The sequence below is a fragment of the Oncorhynchus tshawytscha genome, linkage group LG10 (genome assembly GCF_018296145.1).
Source record: "Oncorhynchus tshawytscha isolate Ot180627B linkage group LG10, Otsh_v2.0, whole genome shotgun sequence".
In the NCBI taxonomy this organism is placed as follows: Eukaryota; Metazoa; Chordata; class Actinopteri; order Salmoniformes; family Salmonidae; genus Oncorhynchus; species Oncorhynchus tshawytscha.
In genome coordinates this window covers 71500540-71521301 of record NC_056438.1, presented here as the reverse complement: position 1 = coordinate 71521301, position 20762 = coordinate 71500540, and the positions used below count along the sequence as shown (strand labels likewise).

The 20762-nt window shown below is 43.5% G+C and overlaps 1 protein-coding gene across 1 annotated transcript in view; it reads left to right on the top strand.

The window, feature by feature from the left end:
• Window positions 1-20240, top strand: part of LOC121847498 (potassium/sodium hyperpolarization-activated cyclic nucleotide-gated channel 2-like) — a 65992-nt gene extending 45752 nt beyond the window's left edge. The window contains exons 5-9 of the mRNA XM_042328986.1: window positions 11981-12127; window positions 12956-13196; window positions 13502-13666; window positions 14636-14908; window positions 15032-20240. Of these exons, the coding sequence (XP_042184920.1) occupies window positions 11981-12127; window positions 12956-13196; window positions 13502-13666; window positions 14636-14908; window positions 15032-15735 (1530 nt within the window). The 3' untranslated portion in view covers window positions 15736-20240. The remainder of the gene's footprint in view (window positions 1-11980; window positions 12128-12955; window positions 13197-13501; window positions 13667-14635; window positions 14909-15031) is intronic.
• Window positions 20241-20762: the final 522 nt, after the last annotated feature.

Below are 20762 nucleotides of genomic sequence, written 5' to 3'. Positions count from 1 at the left end.
CCCTGACACATCACAACCCTGACACATCACAACCCTGACACATCACCACCCTGACACATCACAACCCTGACACATCTCCACCCTGACACATCACCACCCTGACACATCACAACCCTGACACATCACAACCCTGACACATCTCCACCCTGACACATCACAAACCTGACACATCTCCACCCTGACACATCTCCACCCTGACACATCTCCACCCTGACACATCACAACCCTGACACATCTCCACCCTGACACATCTGCACCCTGACACATCACAACCCTGACACATCTCCACCCTGACACATCTCCACCCTGACACATCTCCACCCTGACACATCACAACCCTGACACATCTGCACCCTGACACATCACAACCCTGACACATCTCCACCCTGACACATCTCCAACCATCACAAATGTGTCTGTCCTCTGAAGTGTTTGTTTGATGTCCTTTGGGCATGTATTTTGTGGCAGTTTTAAATGGGCTGCTTCCTGAATGTGACGGCAAAGCGTTTTAATGATGATACTGATTACTGCAGTGATACAACAACAATCAGTTGTGTTCTAACTATGGTGATGATCATGTTGCCTGAAACGTGCAGTGAAATTATAGCTTCATTTCCTGCGTATTAGTAGTACTACTAAATGAATGAATGGATGAATGAATTAACTACCATTATTCCTTTAGGCTAGGCTATTCTTTCCCGTCATATTACTTCTGCTATGCATAATAATTCACAAATGATAGGCTATGTAACAATGACATCGTAAAATGTAGTGATTTATAAGTAAAGTAAGAATTACTTTATTTTATTATTGAACCACTAGGCATCTTTTGGTTGTGCCTAGTTGGTAGTAAGGTGGCCTACAAACTGATCTTTGACATAGGTACCAGATAGTACCTGTTGTATAGCAGTATAACACCATATAGTTTCTCTGTAGATCCCAGGTAGATACCTGCAGAGCCCAGCCAGCAAGCTGTAGTCTAGTGCTCATGAGTAGTGTTGCAGTAGTGTCGCCTGGTGTTAGCAGAAGCGTTAGCAACACAAGCCCTGGCTCCTGTCTCCAAGCAGAGTCTCTGTGGTTGTCGAGCTGGGGGAGTGTTCCTACCTCTCAGCAGCCAATCGGAGTGAGCGGGTGTGTTCACCCAGGTAGAGCCGCGTTGCCGCGGGCTGGGGGTAGCAGGGGGGTTAAGGGAGGGAGGCAGATGTGTAAGAGGAGGGAAAGGTGGAGTGGGAGATATGACGTCCCTCTGGGCAGCAGCAGAATTGATGAGGCAGCAGACCTGCTGCCAATGTCGTCCTGAAGGTGATGTCCTCACCATGGCCCCCTCTCTCCCTTTCCCTGCCTCTCCCACCCAATCTCCCTCTCTCCCTTTCCCTGCCTCTCCCACCCAATCTCTCTCTCTTGCACACACGTTGTCGCTCTGATCTCACTCCCTCTGTGCTTCCCTTCCATCTCTTATCTTCTTCTCGGTCTCTCTCTTTCTGTCTGTCTACCTCTCTCTACCTTTTCTCTCTCTCTCTCTTTCCCTGTCCTTCTCTTGCTCTCTCTCTTTGACCTTCTCTCTCCCCCTCTCCCCCCCCTCTCTCTCTCTCTCTCCCTCTCTCTCTCTCTATCTCTCTCTTTTCTCTCTCTCACACACTCTCTCTCTCTCCCTGTCCTTCTCTCTCTCTTTCCCCTTCTCTCTCTCCTTCCCTCTCTCTGTTGGCTGTGTCCTTGAGAGGTGCAGTGCTAACTGGCCGCTACGGGGAACCGAGCAGGGGGGGGGGGCAAGACTTATGAGCTATAGATGGTCTGAAGTCTCTTGCCTCTTACCTTTACTGTGCAATTTTGGGCCATAGTCAGAGATGTCAGGACAATAATAGTCATGTTTGTCTGGGAATATCCTCTGTTACGGCAATGCTACTTTTCATTTCATTTCAAGGTCTTTCCTATGAGGAGCGAAATGTAATTACCTAGTTGTAAATCATATTGGATCACATTTTGTTACCAATCCTACTCGTTGTATTTCACCTCTATTAGATCTGCAATGAGACGGTTCTCCATTACCTTTCATCCTTCTTCTCGTGCCCCGGGCAACGGGTGCTAAAAGTTCTCTGTGTGATACACGGTGTGTCTCATCGGTGAGGAATGGTGTCTCCCAGGGGGAGATGAACAACCTGCCAGGTAGCTGGTTTTACAGCAGACAGTGACTGGTTTTACAGCAGAGAGTGGCTGATTTTACAACAGAGAGTGACTGGTTTTACAAATGCAATCTTATCAGAATATTGGTGTTCTAGAACTTCTTGAACAGGTGAATGGAATCTTTTTATCCTACCTTGAATCAAATGAAGGAGGATTAGGCATCCATGTCAAACTGCACTTGGAATGTAATGGAACTCTTCCCACTGAATGGAACTGAATGAGTTGTAATAGTTTGTCTCTCATTTGTATTTCCTGGTCTCTTTAATAACTCTCTGTCTAATCCATTTTACCACTCCACCATGCATTGCAGAGAGGCCAAGTCAGTACATTCCAATAGAAACGGTTCTACTCCTCATGATCTGCTGTCAGTTTTTCCGATGACTCTGCTCTGCTAGTGATGATGGTTTCTGAGCTGAGGATCACTGTATGTTTATTAAAACACCCAGAAAAGAAACTGTCAGTCCAGTGAAGCTGCTCTCGGCTGGAGGAATTCTCTATGCCTCCAAATATGACTAAGTGTCATTTAAACCTTCTGCCCCTGATGAGAGTGGAGTCTGTCTCTGTGGGTTCACACTGTAGCACAGGGGGATGGCCACTAGCCAATCTTGGTCCTGGACAGATGAAGTGGGTGCATGGCCCAGCATTGAAACACCTAATCCAATGAATCAGCCAAGAGTCATTGGATTAATCAGGTGTGTTAGTGCAGGATTGGTCACCCTAAAGGCTGGACAGTATCGTAGCTCAGTACTCAGCAGAGGTCTTTCACATCCCAAGCTGCGTTGCCTGAAGCATGTAGGAGGGTGGAGGATTGTTTACATGTCGGCCACAGAAGTGATCTCCACAAAAAATGACTATAGTATACTATGGTATAAATACTATAATATTCACTGCAGTGTTTTTGCATACCTTACTGTTGTATTTACTGTAGTATACTGTAGTATTTACAGTTAATTATAGTATAAATGATGTATTAAAAGAAAACTGTAGTATATACCATAGTAATTCATGTAATATCTTTGCTGACTGTAGTATAATGTAGTATTTACAGTAATGGTTTTGCGGACATTACTGTAGTATTTACTGTAGTGTTTTTGATTGATTGTCTTTGACATAGAAGTGCAGGCTTTCTCCTTCAGGAAACCTACTGAAGAAATACTAAAAATGCAACATTTCCATAACCTGTAGGTAGGTAGACTGGGGTCTAAACGGATGGTTCAGCGCTTCTGCACTTTTCTATAAACAGTAGAGAACACAATACATGAGCTGTGCTCCAATACCCATACTAACATACTGTATACTACATACTTAATGAGTATATACTGCATACTATATACTATTAGTTCATTTTAGTATTCTGTAAATGAACAGTATGCTTTTAGTTGAGCATACTAGCTCTTCGCCTGTCTACCGGAAGTTGATGCTGTTGCTATGCAACCTCTTGCTAGCTAGTTAGCATAACACATGACTAGTTAGACATTTTACGACATTGGGTGTGTTCATTCAATGTGGAGTGCCAGTGTGCACTCGTAAATTCAGAGCCTTGTCAGATTGTCCGTTTGTTAAATTCAGGGTGTTTCGCTCTCGGAGAACACACTGGACGTTCGGGCCGAGGAGTTGGGTTGATTTGAGCGTTCTGACCTTACAACGGCAGTCAAGCACCCAAGATAACTTTGGCTAGCTTGCTAGCTACTTCCAGACAAAAATGAGACCACTCTGACCATTTTACTCGCCCTAGCAGAGCTGGTTAGGCAGTTTTCATGTTATCCAGAGTGTTGGTGACTGTAACTGTGCTGCTGGCAACAATTTAATTACGCTTTTTTGCCAACATTTACTGACACCGGCCATATTCAACTGGTGTTGATCACTCGTAAATTCATTATTCTGCGCTCTGGTACACTCAGACGAGAGTGCTCTGAAATCGGAGTAGATAGCCAGAGCCAATTTATGACAGCACCTGAATGTCTGTTGAGAACGCACAACTTATACCATTTAGCTAAACTAAGAATGATGGAAATAACGGAAATGGCGCCGGAGGAGATGGCCTCCGTTTTACGGTCTCCTAACCAGTTGTGCTATTATGGGTTTTTTTTCGCGATATTTGTCAATTATTTCGTACATAATGTTTCTGAAACCGTATCTTACGGAAGAAAAGAGCTTCTGGATATCAGGACAGCGATCACTCACCTCGGATTAAACAAAGATTCCTTCAACAACAACAACAAGCAGGACTCACACGATATTCTCCAAACACCCCACAGGGCAGACATCCCAATTATTCGCAAAAGGAAGTGATGCAGAGGACGAAGAGCCGGATGCCTCGTCCGGACCCACAGAAGGCGAGTTGGAAAGCTGCCGTTACCGTCAATATTAATCGCCAATGTACAATCATTGGACAATAAACTAGACGAGGTACGATCACGAATATCCTACCAACGGGACATCAAAAACTGCAATATCCTATGCTTCACGGAATCGTGGCTGAATGACGACATGGATATTCAGCTTCAAGATCACCTGTACTCCACACACAGAGACGCGTACAAAGCTCTCCCTTCGCCCTCCATTTGGTAAATCCGACCACAACTCTATCCTCCTGATTCCTGCTTACAAGCAAAAATGAAAGCAGGAAGCACCAGTGACTCGTTCTATAATAAATGGTCAGATGAAGCAGATGCTAAACTACAGGACAGGACTGGGATTCTTCCGATGACATTGAGGAATACACCACATCAGTCACTGGCTTTATCAATAAGTGCATTGAGGACGTCGTCCCCACAGTGACTGTACGTACATACGCCAACCAGAAGCCATGGATTACAGGCAACATTCGCACTGAGCTAAAGGGTAGAGCTGCCGCTTTCAAGGTGCGGGACTCTAACCCGGAACCTTACAAGAAATCCCGCTATGCCCTGCGACGAACCAGCAAACATTCAAAGCGTCAATACAGGGCTAAGATTGAATCATACTACACCGGCTCCGACGCTCGTCGGATGTGGCAGGGCTTGCAATCTATTACAGACTACAAAGAGAAGCACAGCCGCGAACTGCCCAGTGACACAAGCCTACCAGACGAGATAAATCACTTCTATGCTCGCTTCGAGGCAAGCAACACTGAGGCATGCATGAGAACATCAGCTGTTCCGGACGACTGTGTGATCACGCCCTCCGTAGCCGACGTAAGTAAGACCTTTAAACAGGTCAACATACACAAGGCTGCGGGGCCAGACGGATTACCAGGACGTGTGCTGGCAGGAGTCTTCACTGACATTTTCAACATGTCCCTGATTGAGTCTGTAATACCAACATGCTTCAAGCAGACCACCATAGTCCCTGTGCCCAAGAACACAAAGGCAACCTGCCTAAATGACTCAGACCTGTAGCACTCACGTCCGTAGCCATGAAGTGCTTTGAAAGGTTGGTAATGGCTCACATCAACCCCATTATCCCAGAAACCCTAGACCCACTCCAATTTGCATACCGCCCAAACAGATCCACAGATGATGCAATCTCTATTACACTCCACACTGCCCTTTCCCACCTGGACAAAAGGAACACCTATGTGAGAATGCTGTTCATTGACTACAGCTCAGCGTTCAACACATGAACCTGGGACTAAACACCTCCCTCTGCAACTGGATCCTGGACTTCCTGACAGGCCGCCCCCAGGTGGTGATCTGCCACACTGATCCTCAACACGGGAGCTCCCCAGGGGTGCGTGCTCAGTCCCCTCCTGTACTCCCTGTTCACCCACGACTTCATCGCCAGGCACGACTCCAACACCATCATTAAGTTTGCTGACGACACAACAGTGGTAGGCCTGATCACCGACAATGACGAGACAGCCTATAGGGAGGAGGTCAGAGACCTGCCCGGGTGGTGCCAGAATGAACAACCTATCCCTCAACGTAACCAAGACTAAGGAGATGATTGTGGACTACAGGAAAAGGAGCACCGAGCACGTCCCTATTCTCATCGACGGGGCTGTAGAGGAGCAGGTTGAGAGCTTCAAATTCCTTGGTGTCCACATCAACAACAAACTAGATTGGTCCAAACACACCAAGACAGTCGTGAAGAGGGCACGACAAAGCCTATTCCCCCTCAGGAAACTAAAAAGATTTGGCATGGGTCCTGAGATCCTCAAAAGGTTCTACAGGTGCAACATCGAGAGCATCCCGACCGGTTGCATCACTGCCTGGTACGGAAATTGCTCGGCCTCCGACCGCAAGGCACTTCAGAGGGTAGTGCGTATGGCCCAGTACATCACTGGGGAAAAGCTGCCTGCCATCCAGGACCTCTACACCAGGCGGTGTCAGAGGATGGCCCTAACAATTATCAAAGACCCCAGCCACCCCAGTCATAGACTGTTCTCTTTACTACCGCATGGCAAGCGGTACCAAGTCTAAGTCTAGGACAAAAAGGCTTCTCAACAGTTTTTACCCCCAAGCCATAAGACTCCTGAACAGGTAATCAAATGGCTACCTAGACTATTTGCATTTTGTGCCCCCCCCAACCCCTCTTTTACGCTGCTGCTACTCTCTGATTATCTTATATGCAAAGTCACTTTAACTCTACATTCATGTACATACTACCTAAATTGGCCCGTCCAACTAGTGCTCCCGCACATTGGCTAACCGGGCTATCTGCATTGTGTCCCACCACCCGCCAACCCCTCTTTTTACGCTTCTGCTACTCTCTGTTCATCATATATGCATAGTCACTTTAACAATACCTACATGTATATACTACCTCAATAAGCCTGACTAACAAGTGTCTGTATATAGCCTTGCTACTCTTATTTTCAAATGTCTTTTTACGGTTGTTTTATTTATTTTCTTACCTACACACACACACACACACATACACACACACACACACACACACATACCTTTTTTTTAGAGCCTGTAAGTAAGCATTTCACTGTTGTATTCGGCGCACGTGACAAATAAACTTTGATTTGATTTAAGTACTACACATGGTCAATGGATACTACAGTGAGTGTACAAAACATTAAGAAGACCTGCTAGTTCCATGACATAGACTGACCAGGTGAAAGCTATGATCCCTTATTGATGTCACTTGTTAAATCCACTTGAATCAGGGTAGATGAAGGGGAGGAGACAGGTTAAAGAATGAATTTTAAGCCTTGAAACAATTGAAACATGGCTTGTGTGTGTGTGCCATTCAGAGAGTGAATGGACAAGACAAAATATTTAAGTGCCTTTGAACGAGGTATGGTTATAGGTGCCAGGTGCACTGGTTTGAGTGTGTCAAGAACTGCAACGCTGCTGGGTTTTTCACACTAAACAGTTTCCTATATGTATCAAGAATGGTCCACCACCCAAAGGACATCCAGCCAACTTGATACAACTGTTGGAAGCATTGGAGTCAACATGGACCAGCATCCCTGTGGAACACTTTTGACACCTTGTAGTCCATGTCCTGACGAATCCATCCTGTTCTGAGGGCAAAAGTGGGTGCAACTAAATATTAGGAAGATGTTGCTAATGTTTTGTACACTCAGTGTAGTATTCTACAGTATACTACAGTTTATTATAGGATTCTAAACTGTAGTCTTTTTTCATGTGAGCTGTCTTCTCTCAGACACAAATCAAGTCTCTGACCACCTCCATTACTCAGACTGAGTTAGGATCTACTGTGGCCACCATTAGTTCTTACTGTATATAGAGGTTTAAATATCAGAATGTATTCTTTTAGAAAAAAAAGGTGCTATCTAGAACCAAAAAGGGTTCTTCAGCTGTTCAGAGAACCCTTTGAAGAACCCTTTTGGGTTTCAAGTAAAAACCTTTTGGGTTCCCTGTAGAACCCTTTCCACATAGGGTTCTACATGGTACCCAAAATAGTTCTACCTGAAACCAGAAATGGTTATCCTATGGGGACAGCCAAATGATCCTTTTGGAACTCGCTTTTTTAAAGACGGTAGCTCATAGATGTACGTAAACGTATTCAGACATTCAATGAAGGAAAATCTAAAAACAAAATGTAAGACTTGCACAGGCCAACATCCCGTGGACATTAGCTCTCTCAGAGTCAATCTCAGTGTGTTTCTGATTCCGTAGAAATCCAATTAACACAGCAGTAGTGACTTTGATGTTGTTTTACCTCTGCTCACATCTTCTCTGGCGGGATGGGAGACAGGGAGACAGGCTTTGACTTGGCTGTCACCAGCCTCTCACTCACTGCTAGATGTGCTATGTATTATAATGAAGTGATTTAGGCCGAAATGCAGTGAATTAATTATATATCTGTAAATGCTGTCCGCACTGAACCCAAATTAGAATTCCTCATGGTGAGGAGCGAGGACTGAGGGGAGAGGAAAGGGTAGAGAGGAGAGGGAAAAGGGGAGGCCATGGGGGGGTTGAGATGAAACAGCTTTAAAGATAGATGCTGCAGAGATGTATAAGTGTCACTCATGTCACTTGTGTCACTGGAGCAGACCGGGGGGTTGTGTTCAGCTTCAACATGATGAGTGATGAATTGATAATCGCTATGACATATCTATTTCCATTTACTTTCATTGGATTTTTACTATTTTTGTGTTTAACTGTAAGGGATAAATAGTGTCAGACACGGTTTGTACCCCGTTGTAGGCCCCTGGGTAGAAGTAAAAGTGATAGAACATTGTCCATCATGCTGTCCATAGTGAATGGAGAACTATTCCACCACCAAGTGCTAAACAGAAATCCATGAATGCCCATGTTTAGGCTACATCTCTCACACTGTTTAGCTGCAGCATATGGACCAATCAAAGTGACACAGAAAATGGGTGTCATTTTGACCCTCTTTGGATGTTTGTCAGTCCCCCTCCGAGCACTGTGGCTCATTGGCTAACCCTTTCTCTCATTTCTCAAAAACATCGGAGAGCTGTCAGGTTGTAAAAATCCATCTGGCACCTGGACATGTTTTTCAAAAGCAGGTCATTAAACCGCAGCTATTTAAGCCAATCAGCAGCCAAACAGATAGTGTTTTGTTGCTTCATTCTCCTGTACTTAAGAGTCTAAATCCCTGGGGATAGGTTTGACCCATGACCTCTACATCACCCACCAATCAGAGAAGGCAAAGAGGGATATGGTTGATGCTCAAACTGGGAGTAGCAATAGGTGTGGGTATTACAGTACCATTATCCACTTCAAATACTCATTGGAATTCACATGTTTAGCTCTGGGATACCACTATTCAAGTTGTTCAACTGAACATCATGTTTTATTTGTATAATCTGTACATGGTACCATAGAAATCCTGTAAATAATAGAACTACTGGTTTCTATGTTACAACTACTCCATTCTACTTCTTCCATTTCTATGTTCTCACCACAATGGGAACAGTGGCTGTGTCTAAAATGGCACCCTATTCTCCATATAGTGCATTACTTCTGACCAAAGCCCTATGAGCCCTGGTCAAAAGTAGTGCACTATATAGGCAAAGGGTACTATTTCAGACACAGGCAATGACTGATCCATCTTCACCAGGTCCAGTTGTTATGATGGTTAGCCTATCAGCATCACCATCAGATTCAGTTGTTATGATGGTTAGCCTATCAGCATCACCATCAGATTCAGTTGTTATGATGGTTAGCCTATCAGCATCACCATCCGATTCTGTTGTTATGATGGTTAGCCTATCAGCATCACCATCCGATTCAGTTGTTATGATGGTTAGCCTATCAGCATCGCAAGCAGGTTCAGTTGTTATGATGGTTAGCCTATCAGCATCACCATCCGATTCTGTTGTTATGATGGTTAGCCTATCAGCATCACCATCCGATTCTGTTGTTAGGATGGTTAGCCTATCAGCATCACCATCCGATTCTGTTGTTATGATGGTTAGCCTATCAGCATCACCATCCGATTCTGTTGTTATGATGGTTAGCCTATCAGCATCACCATCCGATTCAGTTGTTATGATGGTTAGCCTATCAGCATCACCATCCGATTCAGTTGTTATGATGGTTAGCCTATCAGTATCACCATCCGATTCAGTTGTTATGATGGTTAGCCTATCAGCATCACCATCCGATTCAGTTGTTATGATGGTTAGCCTATCAGTATCGCAAGCAGGTTCAGTTGTTATGATGGTTAGCCTATCAGCATCACCAGCAGGTCCTGGGCTGTTTCTACGTCAGCAACACCCTCCCCCCCACACACCCACACACACTACGTCAGCAACACCTACCTATGCCACCACAGCTTCAGTTCAGCCTGCCTGTCCGAGAGCAGCAGCACTGACGCAGCATCTCATTATGTAACAGCATAAGTTAGGGAAGCAAAGCTTTCATCACCCATGGGAGACTTCACTTCTTTATTTTGCCTTTGAATTATTCAACCGAGCTTGTTAGAATTATATGGCTTCTTCTCTGTGGATGTGGCAGAGATGAAAGTGGAGGGTGAAATGGGGTATGATAAACCTGTATGGTGCTCCTGTCTAGTAGTAGATCATGAATAAGGCAGTTATTAACACTCTATTACTAGACCTTAGTATGTAGCTTAGTTGGTAGAGCATGGTGTTTGTAACCCCAGGGTAGTGGGTTTGATTCCCTGGACCACCCATATGTTAAATGTATGCAGGCATGACTGTAAGTCACTTTGGATAAAAGCATCTGCTAAATGGCATATATTATTATATATTACAATCAGTAAGGTGTTTGTAAGTGTTCACATTCCAGATTTGCATAGTTTATACTATTTTCTCTGAAATTATGAGAGATTCTGTTTTTGTAAATGTTTAATGGTTTGAGAAAGAAGGGAAGGAAAACAGTTAATTCAGCTGTCTGTCTGTCTGTCTGTCTGTCTGTCTGTCTGTCTGTCTGTCTGTCTGTCTGTCTGTCTGTCTGTCTCTGTCTGGCTGTCTGTCTGTCTGTCTGTCTGTCTGTCTGTCTGTCTGTCTGTCTGTCTGTCTGTCTGTCTGTCTGTCTGTCTGTCTGTCTGTCTGTCTGTCTGTCTGTCTGTGTCTGTCTGCCAGTATGTGTGTGGGTTATGACGTGTCAGTGCCAGTTAAGACCCAGGCCTGTGTTATGTTTGGGAAGGCTTTATGAGTGCTGTGTGGAGTGACATGTTTACGGGACAGCTTCCCTGTTTGACGTGGGCTGAACTGCACAAATGCTGACATAAAAGTGCACAGAGGAATCTCTCCATCTCCCACAGCTCAACAGCTTTGCAACCACATCTATGTCTTCCTGACTGGCAGACTGGCATCCTGAGGAGGGTTGGGATCAAACACCATGCCAGTTATACACCCCCTGATACATTCCATTGATTTAGTAATGCATAGCTTTCGGAGCTGATTTCCCAGACAGAGTAGACTTAGTCCTAGACTAAAAATCGCTAGTCCTAGGCTAGAAAAATGCTCCATTTAGCATGTTTTTTAGTCCAGAATAGACTTAATCTTTGTCTGGAAAACCAGACCTTAGTTTTCACCGTGGCCTGTCCACCATCCACTTTAGTAATGGGTCTCCCTTTTTTTCATGATGGAATGGTTGAACCACTCCATAGAGTCAGTTTAAGCTCTACACTCTTAGATACAAATAGTTAATCAGCTGTCCCCATAGGACAACCCTTTTTGGTTCGAAGTAGAACCCTTTTTGGTTCCAGGTAGAACTATTTTGGGTTCTATGTAGAACACTCTGTGGAAGGTGTTCTACTTGGAACTCAAAATGGTTCTACCTGGTACCAAAAAGGGTCCTTCAAAGGGTTCTCCTATAAGGATAGCCGAAGAACCATTTTTGGTTCTAGATAGAACCCTTTCTGGTTCTAGATAGCACATTGACTTTATTTCTCTCTACAGTACAAACAAGTGGAGCAGTACATGTCCTTCCACAAGCTGCCATCCGACTTCAGACAGAAAATCCATGACTATTATGAGCACCGGTACCAGGGGAAGATGTTTGATGAAGACAGCATCCTAGAGGAACTGAACGAACCACTCAGAGAGGTGGGTCTCTGTGTTCCTACCTAAACAAGGACGTCATGAACACACAAACACACACAACCATTTAAAAACATTTCAAGTATTTCCTTCCAAAACGATATATATCCATTTTCAGAAATGCTGGGAAATTAGCTTTTATTGTTGAAAGAAATTATGAAAGAGATTGGTGTGTTTTTTCTCTATCTAATCATGGTTTAATGACAGACATGTATTTGTTTAAAATCCATCACTTGATGGTTTTATTTCAGAGAGACATATAATCATGTTTTTTTTGTTGCAAAATGCTATATATCTGCCTCACTCTCAGAAAAATAAGTAGTACTGCTAGGTTTTACACAGTCAAATGCTAAATGTATGACATCAATATAAAACATTTATATATGCTTATATTTCTAGCTCCAACACTGAAATAATACCTGTCATTACTAAACAATACACACAAATCCCCCAAATTCTAAGAAATGAACGAAGAAATATATAAATGTTACAACGATATTATAAATACAATAATGTGAGACCTGTATGTGTAACATTTGACATTTTAGTCATTTAGCAGATGCTCTCATCCAGAGAGACTTACTATAAGTGCATTCATACACAGGTCAAATATACAGGATACAAACATTCCATTCCAGCTAACCAATGGTATAAAACATTTTCATACACATTGAATATCTTATTAATAAAAAATCTGAGAACAGTAATATTTTACACACACATGAATGTACCCATAAGCAATCATTTCTAAAGAAAAAACATCAATGTGAATAATTGATGGATATAGCGTTTTTGAAATACTTTACTTACAAACTTTGTCTATCCAATCATCAGGAAATTGTCAATTTCAACTGCCGTAAGCTGGTGGCGTCCATGCCGCTGTTCGCCAACGCAGAGCCCAACTTTGTGACAGCCATGCTGATCATGCTCCGCTTTGAGGTCTTCCAGCCTCGTGATTACATCATCAGAGAGGGCACCATTGGCAAGAAGATGTACTTTATCCAGCACGGAGTCTGTAACGTTATCACCAAGGGAACCCTGGGAATGAAGCTCTCTGATGGATCCTACTTTGGAGGTATGGGCCTGAACCACAATACACACAGACTTTCATTTCATTCAGTGAACAATTAATATTTAGACATAATGAGATCACTGGAGTATTCTGGAGCAGAATACCCACTGCTTTGTGGGTTTTCATGTGTGAAAAATAGCACAAATGTATTGGAAGTGTACCACAATCCCAAACAACTGGTAGTGGAACAGATAATGGGTGGTTTCTATGGTATATTTTACAGATAATGAAATAGAACATGAATATATTGTATCCCTGAGACGTTTTGCTCTATCTCTGTGTTTCCTGACCCTGTCTCCCTCTATCAGAGATCTGTTTGCTGACGCGGGGTCGGCGTACGGCCAGCGTCAGAGCGGAGACATACTGCCGTCTCTACTCCCTGTCTGTGGACAACTTTAATGAGGTGCTAGAGGAGTATCCCATGATGAGACGGGCCTTTGAGACCGTGGCCATTGACCGACTGGACCGCATAGGTACTGAAGAGAGCTCTGGGCCCTGTACTAATGCACCTTCCTCACTCCCTGCCTTAGAGTAATCACTGAACTGACAGTAGTAGATCCGTGAACTTTCAACAATCCATTTGTGTTAGATCAGTGATTACTTCCCAAGGGAACTAAGAAAGAAGGATGCGTTTTAAAGTAGTCAAATAGGGCCCTAGTTGTACTGCTTCTCTTCCTAGAAAGAGAACAATAAACTACCTGTGTGATAGTAGTTTTCCGCGCTAGTAGTACCCAGGTGGTTCCACAGATGCTGCATTCCCCACTGTTTGCCAGACACAGCAGTGGTCCAATCAATAGGGACTGGGCCAGATTTATCAAATGGTTGCACCTGTTATTTTCACAGGGGAGTAGAAGATAAAACCAGACTTCGGGCGTGACACCGTCTTTATTGAGAATTCATCTTCACATCTTACCCTAATATTATGTATTGCTATCACATAAACACATCTTTATTTGACCTTTTCTGTTGGATTCCCTGTTAGAAATAGCAGATGCAAACTTCTCTATGAAAGATAACTGTAGCCCGAGCATTGACCTGAGTTATGGTGTTGCTCTAAACAGGGCAAAGGAAAGACGCACCCATTCTGAATGTTATTTAGTTATCTATGTGCGATATTCATTATATAATGCAAAACTTGTCATGCCGGCTGTATTTCTGCCTGCTTAAACGACAATAGCTCAGGAACACACAAAAACATTAAATGACCCCGGAATCGATAGAACATCGCTCAGAGATGCATAAAAATGATATAACATTCAAAATGGGTGACTCTTTTCCTTGATGAAGTGACACTGCTTCTTTTGCTTCTTGCAAAAACAATATACCTAGTTTGAAGGATTGAAAATACTGTCAGTGTTCCTCCTCCTCCTCCCTTGTTCTCCTCTTCCTCTACCTCATCCTCATCAAGTTCTGCTTTTATCCTCCTCCTCACTCCATCACAGGCAAGAAGAACTCCATTCTGATGCACAAAGTGCAGCACGACCTCAACTCCGGCGTTTTCAACAACCATGAGAATGAGATGATCCAGGAGATTGTTAAGTACGACCGTGAGATGGTCAAACTAGTGGACCTTCAGAGACCCCGCACCATGTCCATGACATCCTCCGTCCCTGGGGGCATGTTCTCCCCCGCAGGCCCATCCGGAGTCGGGGCCCTCGCCAGTCTCCAGCAGGCTGTGGCCATGAGCTTCTGCCCCCAGGGGATGGGGCCGATGGGGGGAATGGGGATGGGGCCGATGGGGGGAATGGGGATGGGGCCAATGGGGGGAATGGGGATGCCGGGGATGGGGCCGATGGGGATGGGGCCAGGTCCGATAGGGCCAGGGTCAGCATCAGGGTCAGGGTCAGGGACGCTGCAGTCCCCCCGTATGTTGCGGAGGTTCCAGGTGGTCCATAGCCTGTCACAGAGCCCTGTTTCCGCATCTCCTCTCCAGTCCCAGCCACCACAGATGGCTCATGCAACAGGAGTGTTTGGGTCGGCTATTTCCAGCCCACCAGTCCAGAGCCCTCTGGCGCATCCAGGACGGACATTCCAGTACATGGGGGGAGCGGGGCCGTCTGGGTCTCAGCTGTCCCTGGTGCAGCACCACGTTCCCAGCCCCACGCACACCATCCAGAGGCCCTCCTCACAGAAAAGCACCCACTCGCTCCACTCAGGCACCCTTAGCCAAGATGCCCGTGTCCTCTCCGCCTCCCAGCTCTCCCTCCCTCAGGATGGAACCCCTCCTGCCGGCCCCAGCCCTCCCCAATCTACCCACCCATCCACCCATGCCTCCTCCACCTCCATTGGCCCCCCTCAGCCCACTCACCCCAGCCAGCCTGGGCCCTCTGGGGTGGGGGTCCAGGTTGGGGGGAGACCCGCGGGAGTTCCACAGCGGGTGGCCTTCGCCTCCACTCCTCCCCCAGGAGGAGCACCCGGGATGGGGGCGGCTGCAGCGGCGGCTGGGTCGGGGCTCCCGGCCCCTGGAGCTCCTAAGAAGGATTCGATCGTTAGCATACCGGAGTTAGACTCAGCCCGGAACCGGCTGTCTTCCAACTTGTGACCCTATGAGAGCTGCAGGAGAGAGGCCTTCTTCACATGGGTGAATCTAAACGTCTGTTTATCTCTGTCTGGATGACCTGACTGGTCGGCTTCCTTACTGACCTGGCTGGCTTCATATGGGGCCACACCGGCAGTCATTCTAACTGAGTGTCCTGTGTGTCGGTCGGAGTCAACAAAGAGGAAAGAGGAACTCTTTGGTTCGTGTGACTTGGAGAGTCCAAACAATTAAACTAGTTTAACAAAGGTGGGACTGGACTGTTCTACTGTGCCAGCACCTGTAGTCTTAGTAGCACCCCTTACACTCTGCTTCCAAACACCTATATTGCTGTCTTTATTGTAAAGATATTGAGAAACAACATCATTAATGTAACTGTTGCATACTGTGTAGAATCCATACAATGCAATCTAGCAGGAGCTGGACTTAAAAACGCAAAATCAGGGACTTGAATCAAATGACAATGATGACATTTTACGCTTTCAGAATGTGTTTTTAGGTGTCCTTTTTTCTGTAAACGCTGTTGTAGAAAAATAAATACATTGCTCTTCATATTGTTTAAAATAGTAGTGAAGGTAGTGTTTTAGACCGCTGGTCGATCTTACATCGATGTGTAAATAGTTAAAATAGTAAAAAAATAAAAATACCGAAAGGTAATATCTTCATTGTAACTACTCCAAACCAAAGTTGAGCTTAAACACAAAGTTTGGTTGTGTCTGTATCAACTAAAAAAGAAATATAGAAGAAAATGCCATTTATTCAACTGCCTTGATTCCAAGTTTAGAAGCCATATATTTGGTTTGTGTGTGTGTGTGCGTGTGTGCGTGTGTGTGTGTGTGTGTGTGTGTGTGTGTGTGTGTGTGTGTGTGAGTTGGTATGAATGTTTTTGGTTCCATTCTGTTTTTCCAAGAGAGCTGACTTGTGTACTCATATCTTTACACTGCTTTGTCAGGCCTCTGGTTGGTTGGATTTGCTGGCAATGGCACAGGCAATATTTCCCAGCTTCTCTGTCCAACTAAATGTGTCTGGAAAGATATCCCCTTGTCGTGTCAGCAGAAATATACTGATTGTGACCCTGGAGGCAAAAATGGTGGTAAATCATCTGAGCTTTATCAAAAAGAACCATCGCAAACAACCCATACTGTATACTTGCTTGTTTTCGTCCAGGTTTATTGATTAATACATGCAATATAATTCTGCAATACTTTTACCCCGCCTATATATTTAAATATATATATATAAAATGTATATACATATGCTGTACAGGTAACTAATTCCTTTATTTTTACTGTGAAACCTTAAAGAATCCAGCAGCTGCCGTGGCTTCACATGTTGTGTTATTGTAATCCAGTGACCACGTTGTTATCTTAACCAAAAATATCAGAGGAAGTGAGTGGATGTAATTCTTTTGTGGATCAAATGAGGCAAACTGGTTTCAAACTGGTTCATGGTCACCTGAGGATTCCGGAATGGAGTTATGGAAATCAACTCCCCCAAACTGTCACTTTAAAGTCCATTTAAAGTAATATTGTATGTTGTAAAGAAAGACTAAGTAATTGACAGAATGCATGCCAATGGGAAATGTTGTGGGGCAGAGGAGGAAAGTATGTCTTCACCTGTGTGTTTTTGGTGTAGTATGTGATACAGCTCCTTCGAATCTCAAACTCTACGAATGTCTGTACGAAGATTATTTATTCTTCAACAACCCTATTTAGTTCTCAAAATTGATGGTTGTGGCGGGTTGTGACATTGATTCTAAATATTGTAATGATTCTAATCCTGGTGTACTTCAAAGCCTTCTCTTGCTGAATGTATGCCATATGAGGGGGAGACAGCTAATCAGAAATAAACTGCCATGTAAATACAAGGACCGAAATTATTCTGGGTGACGATGCGAAGGGAGATTGTGTCGCTGAATGTTTGTGCAATGTTTCTTAGGTTTATTGCTTCTCTGGTCTGGGTGTGTTCTTTATGTAAACTGTGTGTTATCCCATTCTCTGTTCTATGACAAGATAATACACTTTTTGAAATGATTGGATGTAGGACAGAGAGTTGAAACCATTTTCAGTGTGTCACTGAGAAGCAAAACAGCAACACAGCAAAATTGAGCTCAACATTAAGCACATTGTGTCACATTATGACCTTTTAATGCAAAGGGGAAATCACAGCTTCAGTCTTTTACAACGGTCACATCTGGTTAATCTAATAATGTCTTTGGGGGAAATATGGGAGAAAATTGGCAGCTGAGTTGTAGTAGCATTTCTGACTTTTGAAGCTTTGAACTTTCATGATGATGGACATTTCACTCAGGTTTACCACCTTTCCGGAAAGATATACAGATCTGCTATCTTAATTTGATCCCACTGTTGTCGCAGAGAATATTCATGGGCAACAGGAAATGCAAATTGTAGTGTATTCAAGGTTTAAAAATACTTCTAAAGTTTGTAATTTCCACTTTAAAATTTAAGACAATTTTCCCTAACGAAAAACACCTACAAAAATCCATTAGATATAATACACATAATAATTACAATTTTCTGTTGCTGAAGGATTATTTTCCTGCTGTGAGAAGCAGGGTCAAATTAAGATTCCACATCTGTATGCTTTTATTGATCCCTTATTGGTTCACTATTGATTTGACCTAGCTACAGTTACTGTACATCTGTATGGTTTGATTGATCCCTTATTGGTTCACTATTGATTTGACCTAGCTACAGTTACTGTACATCTGTATGGTTTGATTGATCCCTTATTGGTTCACTATTGATTTGACCTAGCTACAGTTACTGTACATCTGTATGGTTTTATTGATCCCTTATTGGTTCACTATTGATTTGACCTAAATTTCACATAAGTTCTGGATCACTCGATAGCAATTATTATTATAGACAAGTTTATCACTTATATTCTGAGCCACATATCAAAATCTAATGCTTTGAGCCTATCATTTTTAACTGTCACATATTTGAAGTCAGATCATAGTCCCCAACATATTACTATAATGACTGCTTGTTTTCTCCAATGGGAAAAGTGCATGGCAAAATGCCTATACAATTATGAAGGAGTTAAGTCCAAATGAGTGAACTCCAGTTGTGCGCTTCAATGCTGTGTCATTGCAATCAATTGGTCCTCTTACCTATTCCTTGTATGTGCTATTACCCGAGTTTGCCCTACTAAGCTGCTATAAGGACTGTGCTGATATCATTTGTAAAGATTTGAATGATTGTCCACCTGCAGTGAAAAAAAGAAGGGCAGAGAAAAAATTGCTATGTTCAGGCAATATCATCTCTGTTTCCGTGCAAGAGTTCCCATGCACCCAGCATGACTCTTGATCAATGAATGACACCTCAGTGAATTTTCTTGAGTCCCTTGCATCTGTTATGTATAAGACAGTGTTATGCAGGTTTTAAGATGGCGTATTCAAGTAAAGTCTTACTGTTCATTTACTGTTGCTTTTGTTCTCTGTGAAAAAGAGACTTGCAATGGAATGCAAGTGAGATTCCCCACATATGCTTGAAACCAACCAACGATTATTGAGAGACGGTTATCTCAGTTTAAAATCTCAAATTCTTGCCGTACCAGATATGAAAGATATTAAGGGTACTGAATACCTTAGTGTTGATGTCTTAGCATATCAGTGTATTTTATGTTTCTGTTTCGATAAGTATTTTTTGTTTGTTTGTTTTGTTGTTGTTTTTGTTTACAGTTTGCCCCAATGCACATGGACAGCATATACTGTACCTTGTGCCTTGTATATCTAGTTTCCACATAGTCTATTTTTGTGGTATGTACGTGCTTGTAGAAATGCAAATATGTGTTTTTATTTTCAACTTGCAATATATGTACAAATGTTAGCTAAAGACTAGTACTGCTGAATTAAAATGACAATGTCAGTATATATCAATTTCCCTGGTTTGGGAAACACAAAATTACACATTTTTGTTGGTTTGAGCCTTCAAACACTATGCGCTCTGTACTCTACTCATCTACTGTATGTGTGACATACACAGAGTTATGGAGGCACATTGTCGTGTTTGTACCACAATCTGGTGTAATCCAAACATTTTCTACAATGAGAGGGTGAACTTAAAACAAGCTTTTTCGTGGAGTTTACGCAGTCTAGATATCACCTCAGACAACAAACAGTGTTTGTGGACAACTGAACTCAAATCAAGAATCATTCAAATGAAAATGGACACCCCAAAACTGTTCATCTGAAGACCAGGGGAGCAGCAGCAGGACCAAGCTTGATTCCTGTTTCTCATATCTGTCTGTTTGACTAACCAATGTATTTGCTTCTGACCTAGAGGGGATGTTTGGTTGATAATTCCTTGTGGGACCTTCAAATCTAGACATTTCTGTGTAACCAACTACAATTATTTAAAATGTCAACTAGTCTGACAATTATTATATCTTAGTGTTGTAGCTACTGTAGCCTGCTTATCTAAGCCTTCTCTCTGCTTTAGGACTCTCTGTATGTGTGTGTGTGTGTGTGTGTGTGTGTGTGTGTGTGTGTGTGTGTGTGTGTGTGTGTGTGTGTGTGTGTGTGTGTGTGTGTGTGTGTGTGTGTGTGTGTGTGTGTGTGTGTGTGTGTGTGTGTGTGTGTGTGTGTGTGTGTGTGTGTGTGTGTGTGTGTGTGTGTGTGTGTACCTGTGTGTACCTGTGTGTACCTGTGCCTTTCCTTCTACATTGTTGGTCCCACTTGAGAACACCAAGCTAGCTCTTCAGGCCCATTCAAGCAGAAACAGACACAATTGTAATCTGAGAGCTGCCATCTGAAAAAGCAGTTTATTTTGGAATCTTTTGACAAAAGAGATTCTAGATCACTGCAGCTAGCCTTCCTAACAGTGGTTCCAGTGCAAAGGGTTCTCAGAACTCAAGTGGAATTCTATATTCCAGCCACTGTGGGTTTATCCTCATCTGGCAATGAAAAAAACAAAACAAATTTCTCTCGTTGTCACTCAATGTTTGTCGCTCCCCATTGAGGTTGTCTTAAAGCCCCTCAGGTTCAGCTTGTGTTTGGGTCTGTAAGG